The sequence below is a fragment of the Panthera leo genome, chromosome C1, assembly GCF_018350215.1.
Source record: "Panthera leo isolate Ple1 chromosome C1, P.leo_Ple1_pat1.1, whole genome shotgun sequence".
In the NCBI taxonomy this organism is placed as follows: domain Eukaryota; kingdom Metazoa; phylum Chordata; class Mammalia; order Carnivora; family Felidae; genus Panthera; species Panthera leo.
The window spans coordinates 152,042,372-152,060,567 of record NC_056686.1 but is presented as its reverse complement, the minus strand read 5'-3'; the positions used below and the strand labels follow the sequence as shown (position 1 = coordinate 152,060,567).

Genomic DNA, 18,196 nt, shown 5'->3' with positions numbered 1-18,196 from the left:
CATCAGAATAAAGTTCTTCTGTTTTATTTTGAAACCCGGTTTAAAAAAAATGCACAGAAAGGTCAAACCCATTCCAAATAGAAATCTCATTCTTTAGAAATATTTGGTAAGATCTTGAATCACTTCTTTTTGTCTTTTAGATTCTGTCATCTGCCTAGATTTAACTAAAATAATTTTTCTTTCTCATTGTGTTAGCTAAATGCATCCATTCAATGGCTCTCCATTCACAGGTAAGAAAATCACAAAAGGAGAATGAAATTAATTTCAAAGTATAAGTGTGGTATCTTTTAAAGGCTGCATTTCATCATCTGGAGAGCTGCTACTTAGTCTATTAAATCTGTAGCAGAGAAGCAGGAGGAAATGTGAACACCGGTTATGAGGAGGGTCAGTCCTAAACAAGTATGTTTCCGTTTCCAACCTTCCTTCAAAGGTAACATTTTCAGCCTCATGGGTTCCTGGTCGAATATGTAATTTGCCTCTTTCATTCTTAGCTTACTTGAAATGGAGCGGACTGGATGTCCACCAGGCCAAAGTATAAACTTACCATTTATCTATTAAAGTCATATTTAATGAAAACGAACAGAAATTATTACCTCACTCACTCACTTTCTCATTACAATTCCTAAAGAACTTTGCCGGGCACATTATCTCGTAGACATCATGATCAAATGTTATTGTTTGCTTTATTATCTCAGTTGGATGGTTGGCTAGTCTAGAATGAAATAGGTTGAAGGCAATACTCGCAGCCTAGAAATCTGAATGAGGTTCCCATTCAAATGATCCTGGTTGTTTGGGGGTGGGGCGGGGTGATTAGTAAACCAACTGAGCTTACACTGCATAGTAAGCGTCTGGATGCAGCACATTTACATCTAACAAGAGACCCCAGAAAACGTGTGTGTGTTTCTTAAACCTTATGTTCCGAACAAAAGGCTATCTCAGCAACAGACAATCAGCACTGCATTGCTCCCTGGGATGCGAGCAACACACTCAACTGCACATTTCATTCTTCCTCAGCTCCCAGCACCACAAAGCCCCTACTCTCTTCCCACTCCCGGGTCCCCAGCTTGCTCCCTAGAAGGGGGTTGGGAAAGCAAGAGGCTAACGTCTATGCTGGCGCACCAGCCGCCCGCACCGGGGGCCCCCAGGCGCTGCCTTCCCCTGCCCGAGCCGCCTGGGGGAGGTAGGGAGGGGAGCCAGGGAGCGCCAGAGTGGACCGCACACCTAGACACTTAGGATTTTATTTATTCACAAGGAGGCGGGGGAGGGGAACTGGCTTAATTCGGATATCCCCCCCGAAGTTGCCTCTTCTTGGCAGATGAAGTCATTTTCTGGCTGGTGTTGGCGGCCCAGGGGAGAGTGCGGGTGAGGTCCCGGCTCCCCGGGCCAGATCTTGTCCTGCGCGCGGAGTCGTGGCCGGGTGGGGAAGGGTGGACCCGCCGCAGCTGTCGGGAGGGCCGGGAGCGGGCAGGGAGGGGCCCGCGGGCGCCAGAGCCGCGCAGCCGGGTCCCGGGCCCTCCCAGGCTGGCTGGGGCGCGCAAGGGCCGGTCGGTCACGCGTGGGAAAGAAAGGCCCCTTCCCCCCGTCCCCGCCTGCCACCCCACCCCCACCCCCACCCCCGGGCACCGCTCCCCTTTCCCCAGCTTGGGCCGCCCGGGTCTGCGGGCAGGGAGAGCTCCGGGTCCCCGCGCGCGTAATCATGACCTCGGGGCCCCCTCCGGGCCGCGTGAGCGCGTCGGCGAGGCTGGGCGGCCGCCGCGGCCCCGGCCGTGTAACATGACCCGAGCGGCTGGCCGGCCAGCGCGGCGCGGCCATTGAGCCCTCCCTGCCCATGAATCTCTGGCGCGTCTCTCGCTCGCTCGCCCGCTCGCCTCCCGCCTCCCTTTCTCCCCCTCCAGCTCCGCGGGCTCCGTGCGCCTCTCCCTCTCCCTCCCGGTCCTCCCGCTGCCCGTCTCTCTCCACTGCCCGCCTCTCGCCACTGCCTCCCGTCTTCTCTCCCTCTCGGCAGCCTCCGTCTCTTTCTCCCTCTCTCCTTTGAAAACTGATCTTTGGCTCTTAGTGTGAAAGTGATTTGAATTTGGCTCGGCGGCGCTCTGCGCCTGCGCCCAGCCTCTGGCATGCTGGCTCCTTCCAAGCAGCTGTTTTGGGTTTGAAATTCCAACATGGCAGAGGCTGCAGTCCGTCTTCCCTTCAAAAACTTGGAATGATTTCAAATCATAGGCACCTTCACTTAACCCTAGCCTCCATTCATCAGCAAACACATCGGATCGATGCTACGCTAACCTATCGGGTTTTTGCTCCGCGCGTTCAGGTAAGAGGAGCTTCGTAGTTTTCCACCATCGGCTTAAATTTTGTTTTTGTTTTTGTTTGTTTTATTTTTAAAGAATATAAATACATGCAAGACCCCTAATAAAAAGAGATCTCCGAGTTGTGCCGTAAGCATTAAATTTGATTTGCACTCGCTTCTATTCTGTACGCCAACCTGCTGTCTAATTTCTCTGTACAAAGTAGCCCTGAAACATTATAATGCATATTTTTGCTGCTTAATCATTGTAACAATAGTATTGGATTAAGAGTTCGCGATAGCAAGAATCTCGTTTTCCGCTATATTGGGCTTACTTATTACTATCTTTTTACTTCAAAAATAAAAAAAAAAAAATAAGAAAGCGGAGCCATAGGGTGGGGCTAGACTTTCTTCGGGAACTAACTTCTAAGTAAATAAGAAGTGTAAATAAGAATCTTGCTCACACAAAAAAGTTGAGGTTAAATTACAGTCTCGTGGCTGGGGGAACGTGAGAATGTCAGAAGATCGGTTGCAGAAAAATGTAAGCACATCATCTTGGAGGGGGTACAGCGTGGTGGGCGTATTGTTGGCAAGGAACGGGAGAGAAAGATGTATAATTTAATGGTATATACAATCCACTGATCCTATTACCGTCCTCCCCGGAGCTCTTGTTAGTTTCAATGGGAGTGAGTGAAATTGACATGGACTTGCATTCCTGGTCATGTGCTTTTTTTCCTTTCTTTCTTCTCCTGTGATCTGAGATCCCCTTTTTGTTGATGTTGCTTTCCCCCTTAATTATATGCATGTAGGTTAAATGAATACCTGACGAAAGGGCCCACGTTTCAAGGCAGTGACATTTGATAGCTGAGAGGAAAAGTGGCTTTAATGAAAAGCAACCTTTGGAATTCCTGCTTGTGAGAAATCCAATTCAGCTTTTTGTGCTGCCAGCAAGAAATGATCAGTAGCACCAGTGTTTATGGTACGTCAGTTTTGGAATTTACTTCCTTTGCATCTAAATAGGAAAGACAAATTAAATAGCATGATAAAAACCGTTGAAGACGCTCCTTGGGAAGCAGATGCTTATCATGTATAATTCCTCTAATATATAATATATATATATATGCATATTTTAATCTGTCAAAATGCTTGTTTGCTTTTGCTATCACTTGTTTATATATCAGTTTTGATTAATAGATTACTGGAGTCCACTTTTACCGGTTTTAGCAGTAATCTCAAAGTTACGTGTTACTAGTAATACACTATATAACCGCTGAAGTCAAATGGTATGTAAATTAGTTAAACTCAGTGTGGGTTTTTTTGGGGAGGAGGCTGGGTGGAGAGGGGAGAGGGCTGGAGTGTGGGGAAAGACTGCTTACTAATGAAAGTATATATATATATATATATATATATATATATATATATATACACACACACACACACACACACACACACAGAGCTGGATGAAAAATTTTTTTCTCAACCTATTAATGCAATTTGACTATCTGCTCTCTGGATGATTACACTTTGTGGAGTAATCAGTTCTTCTGAGTGTGGTTTTTTTGGGTGAGTGAGTGAAGGGGTATCTTTTACATAAAAATAAAAAGTATATATTTTTTGATTGCTTTAAGTCCTTAATGCCTGAAACAGTATTAGTTTCTTTTTCCTTGCCATTCACTTGTCTGCCTGTCAGCGCTTTTTACTTTTAACCTGTGACAGAATTAAATAATCAAGCACTGAAATTGACTTTGTTTGAAATCGCTCTTTCCTCTTTCTTCACAAAAAAAAAGAAAGAAAGAAAGAAAAGACAAAAAAGGAAAGAAAGGTCAGATAAATGGAGTGAGAGGGGGTTTTCAATAGCTCTTGTGACTGTGCTGTGTGTACACTTTGTGATATTCAATTAAGACGAATAGAGAACAACAACAGCAGAAAGATGTTAAAAGTATTTTGCGTAGCCACAGGATATGTCCACTTTACACTGGGTTGGTTTTTGTTGTTGTTTGTGTGTGTGTGTTTTCTTTTCTTTTTTTTCTTTTTTCTTTCTTTTTTTTTTTTTTTTGGTTACATTTATCCCACCACCATGCATTCACCCTGCAAAGACAGAGAAGGAAAGGGAGAATATGAAAGAAAGAAATAGCAGTGGGGCCAAGCTGCCAGGGGTCTATAATGTGGCCGTGGTTACTGCTCTCTCATAACACAAATGTGAATGCAAGGAAAGGCACTGCAAGAGCCGTTGCGCGACATGCACTTCTGGTTGGACTCTGGTGACTATTGAGCTAAACACACACTGCTCTCACACTATAGAAAGGATTTGAATTTTGCATTTGGAACTTGTTGACTTTGAAGCGATCAATAAGAAGACTGTTTATTTTAGATGCACATAATTTGCCCTGAGAAATGTTTTAAGGAGGAGAGAGCACAGCTTTTTTTCCCCCGGAGCTGTTGGAGCGAATGGGATTGCCAGATGGGCGATTTCCCTCTGTGATGTTAAAGCTGTAATATATATTCAGAGCAGATTGGGCTGCTGCCTGTGATGAGGAGGATATTACATTTATAAATTTTAAATCGGAGCTCGGACAATGTGCTGAAAGCAGAAATTGGATGGTTTGACTGTTCACCGTATTGATACTTAAAGGTGATTTCTGGGTAGTAGTAATAATAATCATTGCAGTAATATGTAAAAAACACGTTGGGGTAGGCAATCATGTAATTCACGACATTTAACAGCAGATTTAAGTGTGTAAATTGCCCCCCTCCCCTGTCCCTGCTTACTATTAAATAATAGTCACATCATTTATTTCTCTGCGTTTAAATGCTCGCTGTGCAAATGATGGTCGTGCAGGAGCCTTATCACATACCAGAATTCTGAGGAGCAAAAGTTTATATCTATCTCTGTGTCTGCCTATAAAGTAGATCCTTGTGTATATGTATAAAGTGCATTAGTGGTTCCTATTTTGTAATTCTGTTACTCTGATTATTTTTGGATTTTGTTGGTCTCCAGTGTGTGGCCTAAAGGAACCAGAGCTCCAAACCTAAAAGGCTGGGAAGGGGCAAGTGCTCACACTTTGCCAGCTCTGCTGTTGCAAATTAAAAGTGTGTTGTGGTCAGGAAATGAAAGCTACAATGTCTCTTTTGAACAAGTCGTTTATCAAGAGAAACATCTATCAGGGACTGCCTTGTCACGTTGATTCTCTAAAAGTTAGGTCCGAGGTGGAAGCTGCTTTGATGTTTTTGATCCTAAATTTAATACAACTGAAAAAAAAGCAAGGATATTATGACCAGAATAGATTTAAAAAAAAAAAAAAAAAGATTCCTGGAACCAACAAGATCTGTTTGTTAGTACTGTACTATGTGTGAAGTTTTTTTGGACATGAGAGTTGAAAGGTTGAAGGGGAAAGCCTAGCCTTCATAAACTGATAGTTGTTACATGTTTATAGCTGGCTTCTTGGTCCACAGGGACGGTTTGAAAACAGATTGTTTTAAAGGGAAAATTATTCGGAGAGGGGGTTTTGCAACAATATGCAGAGAATCGGAGTTGTCATTCATTCAAATTTTAGACTTGCCCTCTTCCTTTCATCTTCTCTTTTCGTCCTTTATTGCTGTTTCCTATCATCATTATATGGGTGACATATCCGCTTTTCTTTGAGAAAGAAAGATTTTTTTTTCTATGAAACCCATTTCCCAAAACGTGCTTGCTCACATCATCTTTATTGTTTATTAGTTGTGCATGTTGGTGGTTATCAGTGTAAACTGCATGGACTCACTCAAGTCTTTTGGAATTTCAGCCTAAAAATAGAGGTAGGTAACACATCAACCAGGCCATGTATTCTTGAGTACTGAATATGTTGCATGCATTATTCAGATTTTGAAAGGTACTGTTAAGAAAATGACCAATTAAATGTTTATTTATTTTTTTATTTTATTATTATTATTATTATTATTATTATTTTATTATTATTATTTTTTGTGTGTGAAAGCAGTTAAACGCAGCCTGCTTCATTGTGGGAGGCAAAGATAAGAGAGAAGTTTTCCTTCCTTGAAATAGTTTTTGGATACTTGTCTTACACTGCTGTGGGCCACTTGGTTTTTCATTTGGGTCTATCAACAACTAGGCTCAGAGACCTCGAAGAGTGTGGTGGGAGTTTGGGGAAGTGTGATACTTGCTAATTAATCATGTCCGAAATGAAAGAATCATAGCAGGGTAATAAAGTCTCATTGTTGTTTTCCTGGAAGAGGGTAAGACTTCTGTTTGGAAGCTGTGTTTGTGAGTTGACTTGCTTTTTCTCTTCTCCTAAAAAGATAGTTTATAGAGTCTCTTTGGAATTGTTTCAGGAACCATTTTTTTTTCTTTTTTTGAAAACAGAATATTTTTCTTTCTCCTGACTGTACTGAATCAGTGATATTCTTAAAATTATCTCTGGTACCTTCTGAGTGAAAACAGAGATTTTTTTTTTTTTTTCCTTTGGTTGAAGACTCCAGTGACTGAGGGTCCAGTAACTGGTTTTTGGTTTTTTTTCCCCCTATAAATAGAAAACCTCTTTGTTGTTTTTATTCATGTCAGGCAGGAAATTTGAAAACCTTTTTGTAGGCAGTTACTTCTGATATACATACAAGAGAGCAGATATTTTATTAATTCCTTATAGATAGTATAAGAGTATGACCAGAGGGGAGGAAAGTAGTGCCTCCAGGATTTGGTAGAGACTATCTGTATTATAACTTGACATTTCTAAGACAGTTTAAAGTATTTGCCACCTGAAAAGACATATAAGTGTTATCATTATAGGTAAATTCCTTTTTTCCCTGAGATTTGGTGGTTAGCTTTTGGATTTTAGTATTTTGTTCAGTTTATGCATGGGGACAGATCCTGAAAGTTTACGGGCCTGCAACATTTTTTTGGAATTTTCATCTCAAGGTGAAGACGGCTATGCTAATGACTCCCTATTTTTGTCTGTGAGTGTTTAGATGCCTTGAATGATTGCCTAATTAAGTAATCAGTTTTAATGGTCTGAAATCAGCAGAATTGCTAGGTATATTTGAAACAATTGCAGGCTTTTATGTTTTGTATTTTACAGTTTGTTCTCAGAACCTTGGTTAATAGAAATGTTTGCTGTTTTGCCTTTGATCAATATATTCTCGAGTACAAATATCTTATACTACTTTTATAAAGTACCACATTTATTGTTGTAGAGCAAATAAATGTAATTACCAGGAATTTAAATTGATTTATAAATTTTTGATTGGGAGAAATTGTTCTATAGACATTTGTATGAAATATTGACTTATGTTACTGATCGATAAGACTTGATTAATCAGCATATCTGCTTTTTTATCTTGAGTCATTGATAAGCCAGAATAAACAAATGGCATAGGAAGCAAGGCAATTTTTTTTTTCTTCAGTTCAAAAAACCTTAATTTAATCGTCTGTTTCTTTGGGGGTATTTCTGGGCTAATGTTCCATTAAAATCAGTTCAACTTAGAAATTATTTAGGGGTACTACTTGGAAGACTACAAGTCCAAAAATTATTCTATCTTCAATTAGCTCTCTCTCTGTGTCTCTTTCTCTTTCTCTCTTTCTCTTTCTCTCTCTCTCACACACACTATAGCTAAATTTTTATCCCTATGAAAAATGAAACTTTTTTTTTTTGAAAAACAAAATAAATGCTGCTTTGGCAAGTGCTTTTCATGGTTAGATTTTATAATTTTCCTCCTTTTTTTTCCTCACCTTGAATTTTTATCATTAGCTTTTTTACTCACAGTAGAAATTTCAAGCATCGCTGCTTTGACATGATTGCTGATTACTGACCTTTTGGTATTTTTGACGTTATCATTCAAATGGCAATTTTACTTGAAAGATGCTTGCTGCAAGAAATGCAGATAGCGGAAATAAGAGGTAGGCAAGAATATGGTAAAAATAAATTGTCCTGCTAAGTTTGAGGCAAATCAAAGCAGGTGGGTCTGCTGTCTCCTTAGGGCAGCACCACAGATGCCTGCTCCGGAGCCCTGTCTCAGCACAGCACATGCGTACCATACCTGTTGATGAGGGTCTTGGCTAAGAGACTGAGGCGGCAGAAAAGCTAGGTGATCAGAAACCATCCAAACATGAGCTATCGTATGGCACTTTCTGTTAATAATATTTACATATTTTATGCAACAAATCTGTTTGTTGTCTTCTTACTTGAATATTGACACTTTGCTTAACATTGCATATGGTAGGCTGTTGTTTCAGGGTATATTGGAAGCAGTACATTCAAAGGAGAATTTCAATTAAGATGTATTCATGTTAAATATGTGTACAAATGGATGTGTTTGCTTATATTTGGGCCACTGTGACTTTCACAAAGCATTTACAGTGTTACTCTTCCTATCATTTTCGAAACTGATACGTGTCGAAAGTAGTATGCATGCGTGGTTTATTCTATGGAGGCCCAAGGTTAAAGTGTTTTCACCCTGCAACCCAGCTTACGTATTTATATTTTTAGGTTGAGAAATCTTTGTTAGAAAGTATTTTTGTATGATATTGGGAAATTTGCTGCTTATTGGAATTTTGTTCTCATTTTCAGTCAAGAGTAGCTTGGGGTATTAAAAGTTATTAGTGGTGATATATAGCTTACAAAGAATATTTTCTTAGTGCAGAATGCAGAATGTGAAATACCTAGAAAGTGTTTTCTTCATATCGAAAACACCTTTACTTAGTTCCTTTCTTACGAGCTTTGACTTCTGCTGGTAACGTATGGATTTACTCCATGGCACTGGCTGATACATTGCTGACAAGAGAACAGAAACTCCATTTTCTTCACCCGCCAAAAAAAGAAAAGAAAAAAATCTCTCTCTTTCTCCCCAGATTCAAGTAATGTTTGCCGTATGTCAATTGGATGCTTTTTAAGCCACTGACAATTGATTAAGTGCCATATTCATGTGACCATAAACTCATCTGAGAGTAAATGACCTCCACTTTCATGCTTTGGCTCATAAGGAGGTATCATTGGTGGAAACAGTAACATTAAAAATACAAATTTAAAAGTAGTGTAATGTGAAGCCATGGGTTTCCAGATGTAACTGTAAACTTTTTGCTATTCTTTTGATGTATCTTTACCATCAGCATGCATTGTCACCTTCACCTAGGGCTGGCTACATAATTTCTGGGGCTTGGTACAAAAATACGACGTGGGGGGCCTTGCTCAAAACCTGTTAAACATGTGAGACAGAAACAGCAGAGTATTATACCAAGTGCGGGGCCCTTCTGTGTGGGACCCCGTGAGCCTACACAGGTTGCAGGGCAATGAAGCCAGCCCTGCCTTTACTGCCCACGAACTTTCATTGAGGGCCTGCTTTCTGGGAGTCACTGGGTTTGCTACTTAGACACTGACTATCCCACAATTATTCCATGTGCCTCTACCTAAAGAAGCACTGATGATTACTTAGTAAGAGAATCAGTGGTAAATGGACCATTGGGTATCTTCTGCTCTTTCTATATCTGAGTTGGTGACAGAAATAGTTGCCTTTATCTCATGTTGCCCCTTGCCTGATATGTGCTCCATATATCTATCCCATAAACTTTTGTGCAAATATTCTTAAAAGGAGCCCTGTGTTTTGGCGTTGTTTGCGTATAGATGCGTACTTAAATTTCTATTCCCAGGCTCAGAATGGTTGGGTGGGAAGATTTTGGTAGGAAGATTTGTAGCAAGAGCCTGGGAGTTTCTCTGTTGTCAAGTCCCACCACTAACCCACCTAGGTTTCAAGCACAAGTAAAATCAGTATTTTTAGCGTCGAATCCTAAATTATCTAAACATACCGAAAATCCTGACCAGTGAGAAATAAAAGCACAGCTCAGTGAGTGCCATTCAGACAAAAGGGGCCAAATGCAAAAATAATTACCTTGTTATAACAGTAGCAGCATTGATATTTTGACATTAGGAAGTAGCATCGTAGCTATATAAACACGTGGTGACAGCTGTGTTAAAGATGCAGAGTAACTTCCATGCAGTAGCATCAACCTTGTGGTGTGTTATATTCGAATTGTGAACTTGGTTTCTGACCCCGGAATGAAATTACCCCCTTTCCTTGAATAATAGAGTCACTAGGTAGGACCGCTTTCTCCTTTGATTTGAGCCCTCTGTGTGGAGGGGTGGACAGGACGTTTACATTGTCACTTCCCAAGATGCTTCTCAATGAGATCAAGCTCCATATTGAGATACCTAAAACTAAATTGTGAAGTCAAGCGGCTTTTTTTTTTTTTTTCAAATCAAAACTGAGATCCGATGGAATGTCCAGCAAGTAATGGATCTGAGTGCACTTCAAGCTCCACCATTTATTTTCAAAAGGTATTTCTCACATCAGATGACTCTGCCAGGAAAGGAAATATCAAAGACCTCGGAAAAGTAACTATTCTTTTTTTTTTTTTTTTTTGTAATCCAAGACTGGGGGGAAGGTGGGGGGCTTTAAAGACATTTCTGAGGAAGAAAAAAAAATTGAACTTATTTTGGATGCTTTGTTAGACTTTGTGGAGAGAAGTACTACATATAAGACCCTCTAAGAAGAAAAATCTTTGTCCTGTGTAATCGCAAGCCATTGCTCTCTCGGCAGATATGTACTTCGATGAAAGGAGGCTTGAAAATAACTATTACAACAGTGTCCCATTTAATTATAAATTCACCATGCAGTTTAGAATTTCTTTTTGCATTAAAGGCATTATAAACTTGTCATATTTTGATAGTTGGTTAGCCAGGATGCATGTTGTGCAGTGTTCTGTAACCTACCTACAAAATCTGTAGTGTGATTTAAATCGGAACCTGTCTTTTCCCGCCTTACTCCTATCCTTTACTATATTATATTTTCGCCATAAATGTCTGGCCTTAAAAAAGGATTAAGCCAGGAATCTGGGTAAATGTGTGGCAATATAGTGCATTGTTATGCCCCAAGTAACTGTTGTATTTCCCTTTTATTCACTTCTCTCCCCTTTCTGTTTCAAATTGAAGTTAAGATTGCAAACTCTTTCTCTTAGATCATATACCTGAGTGATGCTAAATTATAAATCTTAATTAGGTATGATTCACTGATTTTAATCTTACAAGATAATTATTCTGAATAGGATAAAAGGTTCCCTTCAGATTGAAGGCATTTTCATTACAAACCCCATTTAAGATCAAACAAAGACCATTAAATAAACAGAATACTCTTATTCGTGTAAGCCTGAGAGTTACTATTTTTGAGTTTAAGTATATGAATGAAGAAATAAAGGTATGGATAGGGCAGTTTTAGTGTTTGCAAACTTTAAGTGCTTTTGATAAATTTTACTGCTAGGAATTACATGGATCGAAAGGAATCTTTTAGATAAAAATTACAGTTTTGATTATCTAAATGGAATATGCTCTTGAGCATGTGCATAGATACATCTCTTTGTGACGGTATCGATGTCAGGGACACTTTTGGTATTTCTTTATGAGTAATTAGGTTAACGGGGTTAGTTAGAAAATGTATCCTTTCCTGGAAATGAAAAACTGCATTCAAGCAAAGGTAAAAGAGTAGAACATATTCATGACTTTAAGTACTTAAAAAGATATTTTATGAGTCATTTGGAAGAGTAATACCCAATATGTAACTTGTTAAGAATAATAGCCATTTTTACTCTTTAAAGCATATCTATATTAAAACTGACTTTCTGTTCATGAGTTGCAAATCTGGAGTCAATTTTAGGCCCAATTTACAAAAGATGTGGGTCTAATCCCCTGCCTGGATCATGGTATCCTATGCCAAGAGTGTAGGTGCGAAATTCTTCTTTAAAGAGAGAGAGGTTTTCATTTGCATTATTCAGAAGATTTAGCAACATTTTTGAGGGGAATACTGATGTGACCCAAATGGAGACATTGGGACCCTGAATGACCTATATCTTTGTCTGATGAACTGGAAACAAACAAACAAAAAAAAATCACCACCTTTGGAATTTTATGCTGCTACATGAATAAGTACTTATTCTTTCTATGGAAAGATTTTAAATGTACTAAGAGTAAGGGCTCCCTAATTGGAAAAAATATGCTTTATGTAATTATATGAATACCAGTCAACTAGTCACCGATATGAATTTACTTACGATGGGTATGATAGTTGCACTAAAGAATCTTACTCAGAGTGGATGTTGAGACTGAGCTAGTGTCTCTCGAGAAAAAGAAAAATTCTCTACATATGCAGAATCCCTTTTGGGATTTTTTTTTTTTTAACATGAGCATGAAATCTTAATCAGTAACATTTAAGCAGTTAAAGTATTAGGGAAAAAATTCTAATTTGGAAGTTCTTTATCATGCTTTGTTCTTTGATTAAGTCCTTAATGAATTCATACAATTTGTTAATGGTTGTTTTGCTTGTTTGTTCCATTTTTGTGTTGTTTTATTTTGTCTTAAGATCAAAGTAAAACGACCATGACGGGAAACTATTTTGTACTGTTTGTCTTGAAAAATATCTAGTGACAACACTACAACATGTAGTATAGATTCGCTTATAATGATGGGCAAAAATCCACAATTTTACCCCAATATAATTCTGTTGTTCTGAAATCTACCTTACGAAAATGTCACCATTCCTAAGCATATGGTAGGTATTGCTGATGTATCCTTGTAATGCACATGTGTACCTAAATACATATATAAATATATATATATTTTTTTGTATTTAACTGTAATTTCTAACCGCCAACTCTGCAGGTGTCCTTGTGCTTGGGGCCAGGGAGAGCAAGGTTGTCCACCTATCTTGATGTTTGTGAACTTGTCCGGAACCTTGCTGCCTCCTCCATTCTCTTGGTGCTGGGCTCCAGTTTGACCCATATCTGTGGACTGTTTTGAGGAGCTGGGTTTTTGTTTTGTTTTGTTTTTGTTTTTGTTTTCTGGTATTTGTCTGTAGGGCTGGTTATTATTTGATCATCTGGAAAATCAGATTTCACTGGAGCTACTAGAATGTGGTATTTACACCATGAGGAGGTCGTTTGAATTAATTAAGAGGCCGTTGAGCCGTGTGGTGGGAGGAAGTAAAGTAGCATTTTTTGGCATGGACATAAGGTGAAAGACAACTTGCAGGAATGGGGAAGTGGCTGAAGGGAAGTAAATGGGGGACGCTGTGGGAGGAGAGCTGAGGGTTAGGACTGTCTTCATGTGACTGTTGTTGAAAACAACACTGGCAATTAAAAACTCAAACCCTAACATCATTATGTGAGAAAACCGATCGATTATTAGGAATTAGTGACTAGTGCAGGTTAAATAGCATGCAGAGCTCCGATCTAAACAAATTATATTCCCCTTTTAAAAATGACACATTCTGTATCAAATCTTGAATATGTGGTATTTGTGATCATACAAATTAAAAGAACTATTCCCCTTCTTTTCTCCTCATAGTTTGAAAAAGGGTAAGAAATTATACATGCCTTTAAGGGTGATTCATATTACTCTGAGACTCTTTCTCTTCCGTCAACATACTCATTTGGTTAGGCTGCAAGGGACTACCAAAGAAGATCCCCTGAGGGTTGAAGTATATCTTTTTTCTGGCTTCTTTTGGAAAATAATGCATTTATTGCTATCACAGGTGTTCAAATCATTAAAGTAGATGTATGACTTGATTCGATCTGAGCAAAGTTTAATGATAAGTTTTGTATCTACCCTGTGCTATGCTAGCCTTAGTTCCATGACCAAAAACAAACCAAACAAACAGACCTGCCACGGCTTTACCTCAGACCAGTTAAATGGAAGTTCAGGAGGTGCCAAATTTCTTTTAAACTCTCCCAATGAATCTGATGTAAAGTTGAGATTGAGAACCTCTCGTCTAAACCAAAAATTCGTTCATATCATGAGATCCTAAACTTTTCGCTGCTTAAAAAGATCATTATTCCTGTTGGAAGACAGAAAATCAGAGCTAATCTATTCAGAATTGAATGTACTAACGATATGTACTGAGATGGTTCACTCTTTGGCTAAAGTTCAACAACGATCTACGGAGAATCTAAGGAACGTTGCCACCATGCTATTGAGAGTACCTCAGGAAAGTGACAGTGGTGAAAAGAAGCGCCAGCAGAAGCCAAGAGTCTATCCTATTTGTAACCCTGGGTAAGTCACTCAACCTCTCTGAGCCTCTGTTTGCTTTTTCATAAGAGGAGAGTTGACCCAATGACTATTCAGATTTTCTCCAGTTCAATAGATTCCATGATGCATTGGTCATGGACTAGTAAACTTGAGTAACTTGGAACCTTGCTAGTGGGCATTGGCCAGTGAAAAAAGATTTTTTTTTGTTTCTCTTTAAGAAACTACAGAAAGTGTCTTGGAAATAATGTAGGAAGCTCAAGGACCATTTATCACTCTGTTAAGCCCTTCAGGGGGGATGGTAACCATTCATTAAATATGCTTACTAATTGGTTGCGAGCAAATGTGTCAGCAGTTCTGCTATCTTGAGAGTTGATGAGTATTAGTTAGCCAATGCTTTTTCCCTGCAAGAGATATAAATAGACTGACAAGCAGATTAATTTAAGCAGTAGTGGAGTTAGGGACTTCAAATCCTTTTTAAAATGTATATAAATATACAGAACAGTCTGAAATTTGGATCAGACTGGAAGCAATTCCATCTTTCCTGTGCTCTATCTCTAACTTGTCCATATTCATCTTCTTTTTACTCCCTGGAAAGCTCTTTTCCACCTGTTGAAGTCCTGTGAGGACTTTGATATCTAACTCAAATGTTGCATCGTCTATGAACTCTTTCTTGAGCCACCCTAAGCAGGATGCATTTCAATATCTACTTGATATTCCCTAAGCACTGTTAAAAAAAAAAAAAATCTCCTTTCAATCAGTTGCCGTCATCTCTCCTGTACCGTAGATTGCTAGACATTTGTGTTTCCCATTTATGAAACTGTAAGCTTCTTGTGAGCAAAGCACAGCTAATTCATTTTTTTTATTTTTAATCTTCTCAACATTCCTGTATGGTGCAAGACCTATATTATGTGTTCAATAAATGTTTGGTGAATTGAATTGATAAAAGCATAAGAGACTGTCGCTTGGTTAATCTTTTATTAATCTTCCTTTAAAAATTGGAAAATACTTTTTAAAATATTTAAAGAACAGATATATTAAAATTGTGTATTTCATTTGAAAAGTGAAATTTCCGTATTCTTCGTGTAATTTAATTACCAAAGAAAGACTTTATAACCCTGAAAAGTAGTTTTATAATCATATACCTAAAAAGGAGCTTGCCATCACTTATTCTATTTTCATATATCTGGAGAGGAGAGTATTTAAACTACTTTATAAAAATAGAACATTCTAATGCTATCTTTAAAAATCTTACAGAACAAAAATCCATAGCCTATTTTGATTATGAAGTAGTAACAAATGGAATCAAATCACTATGACCTACATATTTTTTTTTCCTTGTGTGTTTGCAGTCAGAAAAAAACTGAGGCTTCAGAATCATGAAATGCTAGACCAGGAGACTTCCAAATCAACCTCTTGCCAAAATAGGGTTGACTGACAGTTGGTTATTCATCCTTTGGTTGAACATAGGAAATCAGACCTCCTAAGGCATTTCTTTCTGTTTTGTCCTCTCTCTGATAAATAATCAGTGTGTAAATATGTGCCCCAACACTCAAACGAGATTTCCTTGGGACTATGATGGTACTGAGGGTGATAAGATGTGAGATGCAAGCTAGTTGATCTATAGTCGACATGAGAAGTTTCATTGAACTTGTGAATGTCTTTGGTTAACGTTTTATTTAATTGACATATTTTTGTTTTATATTTAGTGTTTGACACTATTACTTTATTTTGTACTAAATACTGGATAATAAGCAATTTATCTAGGGTTGCACCCAATGACCCTATCCTCTAGTGGTTTCTCTGCATTGCCCGTCAGATTTGTGTGCTTATGAAGGGTCAGTTTCTTTCTCAAAGCTGTCATTAATGTTCTAACAAATAGCATGACCGAATTTTCCAAGGGAAGTTCGATTTGATCAAATCGTTGAACTTGTAATGAGTTAGTCGACAGTATTTTACGAGATTTCTATTTTATGTTTGTGTATTGGAACCTAAAGATGGATGTACCAGGGAAAAGCACTTGTTCACCTTTGTCAAGGAAATCAGGAAAAAAAAAAAAAAGACAACAAAGGCTCTATTGTCATTCTTTTAAAAACACAGTTTTACTAAGGAAACCTGTAACCTTTACTGAAAGCTCACTAGTTTTCTTTTAATTTGGGCCCTTCAGATCTGAAAAGTTCTAGATGTTATCTTACCACTTCATATTGAAATCTAGGTTGATCTCATACACTCGGTAGAGAAGAAAATATCTGCCGTGCTGATTGTTCAACCTGGATTATTACAAAGACATGCCATTAAGTGCGCTACAGTGGACGGATGTTGCTTGGTTAATTGCATGAAAACACTCCATCTTCAGCAGAGAGCTTCGCTAGTACAGAGGATAGGACATTGGAGAACAATAAAGATTTTGAAACAATTTGAAAAGTAGCAGAAGCATTTTTGCGGTTGGACAAAAAACAGTCTGCTTAGTTCCTTTGTTAAATCAGCTCTTCTGGTGTTCTGGAAACCATTCAAGAAGCTAAGCGAGTGAAAATTGCTTAAATATATAAGTTAAAATCCACGAGATTGAGAGTAACAACTACGAACTGAAAATCCGTGTATGATGGTGGCTTGCCAAAAACTAGACTAACCCAAGGGAAGATTTAGAAGTCGTAGCTTAAAATTCTACCTGGTTGATCATCAGGAAGTTGGGAGAGTTGATTTTAAACTAACTACATAAAAATACCGTTCAGGTCCTTCATGCCTACAATATCAGCCTTTTTTCCTTTAGTCCTCCCAGAGAAAAGTTGGGTGATTCCCCAGAGAGAGCAGTGATATAAGTTGGTAGCCACAGAATATGAGCCATGGTTAAAAGTCAGTGATCAATAGTCTGGTTTGTTTTTTTTTTTTTTTCTTGTTTTTGTGTTCGTTTGTTTGTTTGTTTGTTTTTTGGCCCTCATAAGCCTAGTTGAAAGTTGTCAGTAACAGAATTTTTTATTAGGCCTAGATGTGGCAGTTCTTGACGAATACGGAGCTAAATTTGTCCTCTTGCCTTAAAAATCTAAAAATGAAACATAGACTTATTTCAAGTGAATACAACTTTGGGCGTGTGAGTGTGTGTGAGCGTGTGCGTGCGCGTGTGTGTTTTTATTCAGCAGAGCAACTATGAAACATGACAGAATTTCCAGCTCTCTCATTCTGAGTGCCCAGTTGGTAGCCCCATAAGCACCTAAGTGAGCTGATTTAAATCTCACTCCAGATTCTTAACTAAGTGGCCCGGGTCTTTCAGGGAGGTGGTACTTCCTTGTCCCTTGGGGGATATGTTTGGCCTGATAGTTGAAGATTCAGTAAACAAGCTTTATGAGAAATTAGTTAAAACTGAAATTGCAAATGGGTCATGAGGTAGAGTTTACCCGAAAATGGTTTGAATATATTTGTCACATATGCATGAAGATCATTTTTTAAATGGGTTATTTTTATTAGTATAAACACTTACCACAAATAGGCCACTTAAAATTTGCGTTCCTGCTAGGATCCTTTCCTTTGAGTGACTGACCACGCCTTCTTTCAGCCCAGTCTTTGTCCAGGCTTTGGTTTAGTCATGCACATGTCCTTGAAGAAATGTAGCATCTTTCACAAGATTTTTGTGCAAGTGAAATCAGATACCAGTTTTTATTGCAGAACCCAGCCTCCAAATGTTTCTCTTTAAAGACATTTTTAATAGAAACAGTAAGGTATAAATCATTTAAGCAATTACCTGGACATTGTGGAAATGGGGCTTGGCTTGTTCTGTAGCCCCAGATGTTTCCAGATTCCAGTAATAACCTGGTCCAGATATTTACAGCTTAATTTTCTGTGCATGTGCACTTGTCCACAAATGGCT

The 18,196-nt window shown here is 38.6% G+C and overlaps 1 protein-coding gene across 2 annotated transcripts in view; it reads left to right on the top strand.

The window, feature by feature from the left end:
* Nucleotides 1–2,132: 2,132 nt before the first annotated feature.
* The window catches only part of FIGN (fidgetin, microtubule severing factor), a 129,154-nt gene continuing 113,090 nt past the window's right edge, over nt 2,133–18,196 (top strand). Inside the window, exons 1-2 of one of the 2 annotated variants that reach the window (XM_042948973.1) lie at nt 2,133–2,308; nt 3,091–3,260. In XM_042948973.1, the coding sequence (XP_042804907.1) occupies nt 3,236–3,260 (25 nt within the window). In that variant the 5' untranslated portion in view covers nt 2,133–2,308; nt 3,091–3,235. The remainder of the gene's footprint in view (nt 2,309–3,090; nt 3,261–18,196) is intronic. The other variant, XM_042948977.1, reaches the window with a different exon arrangement.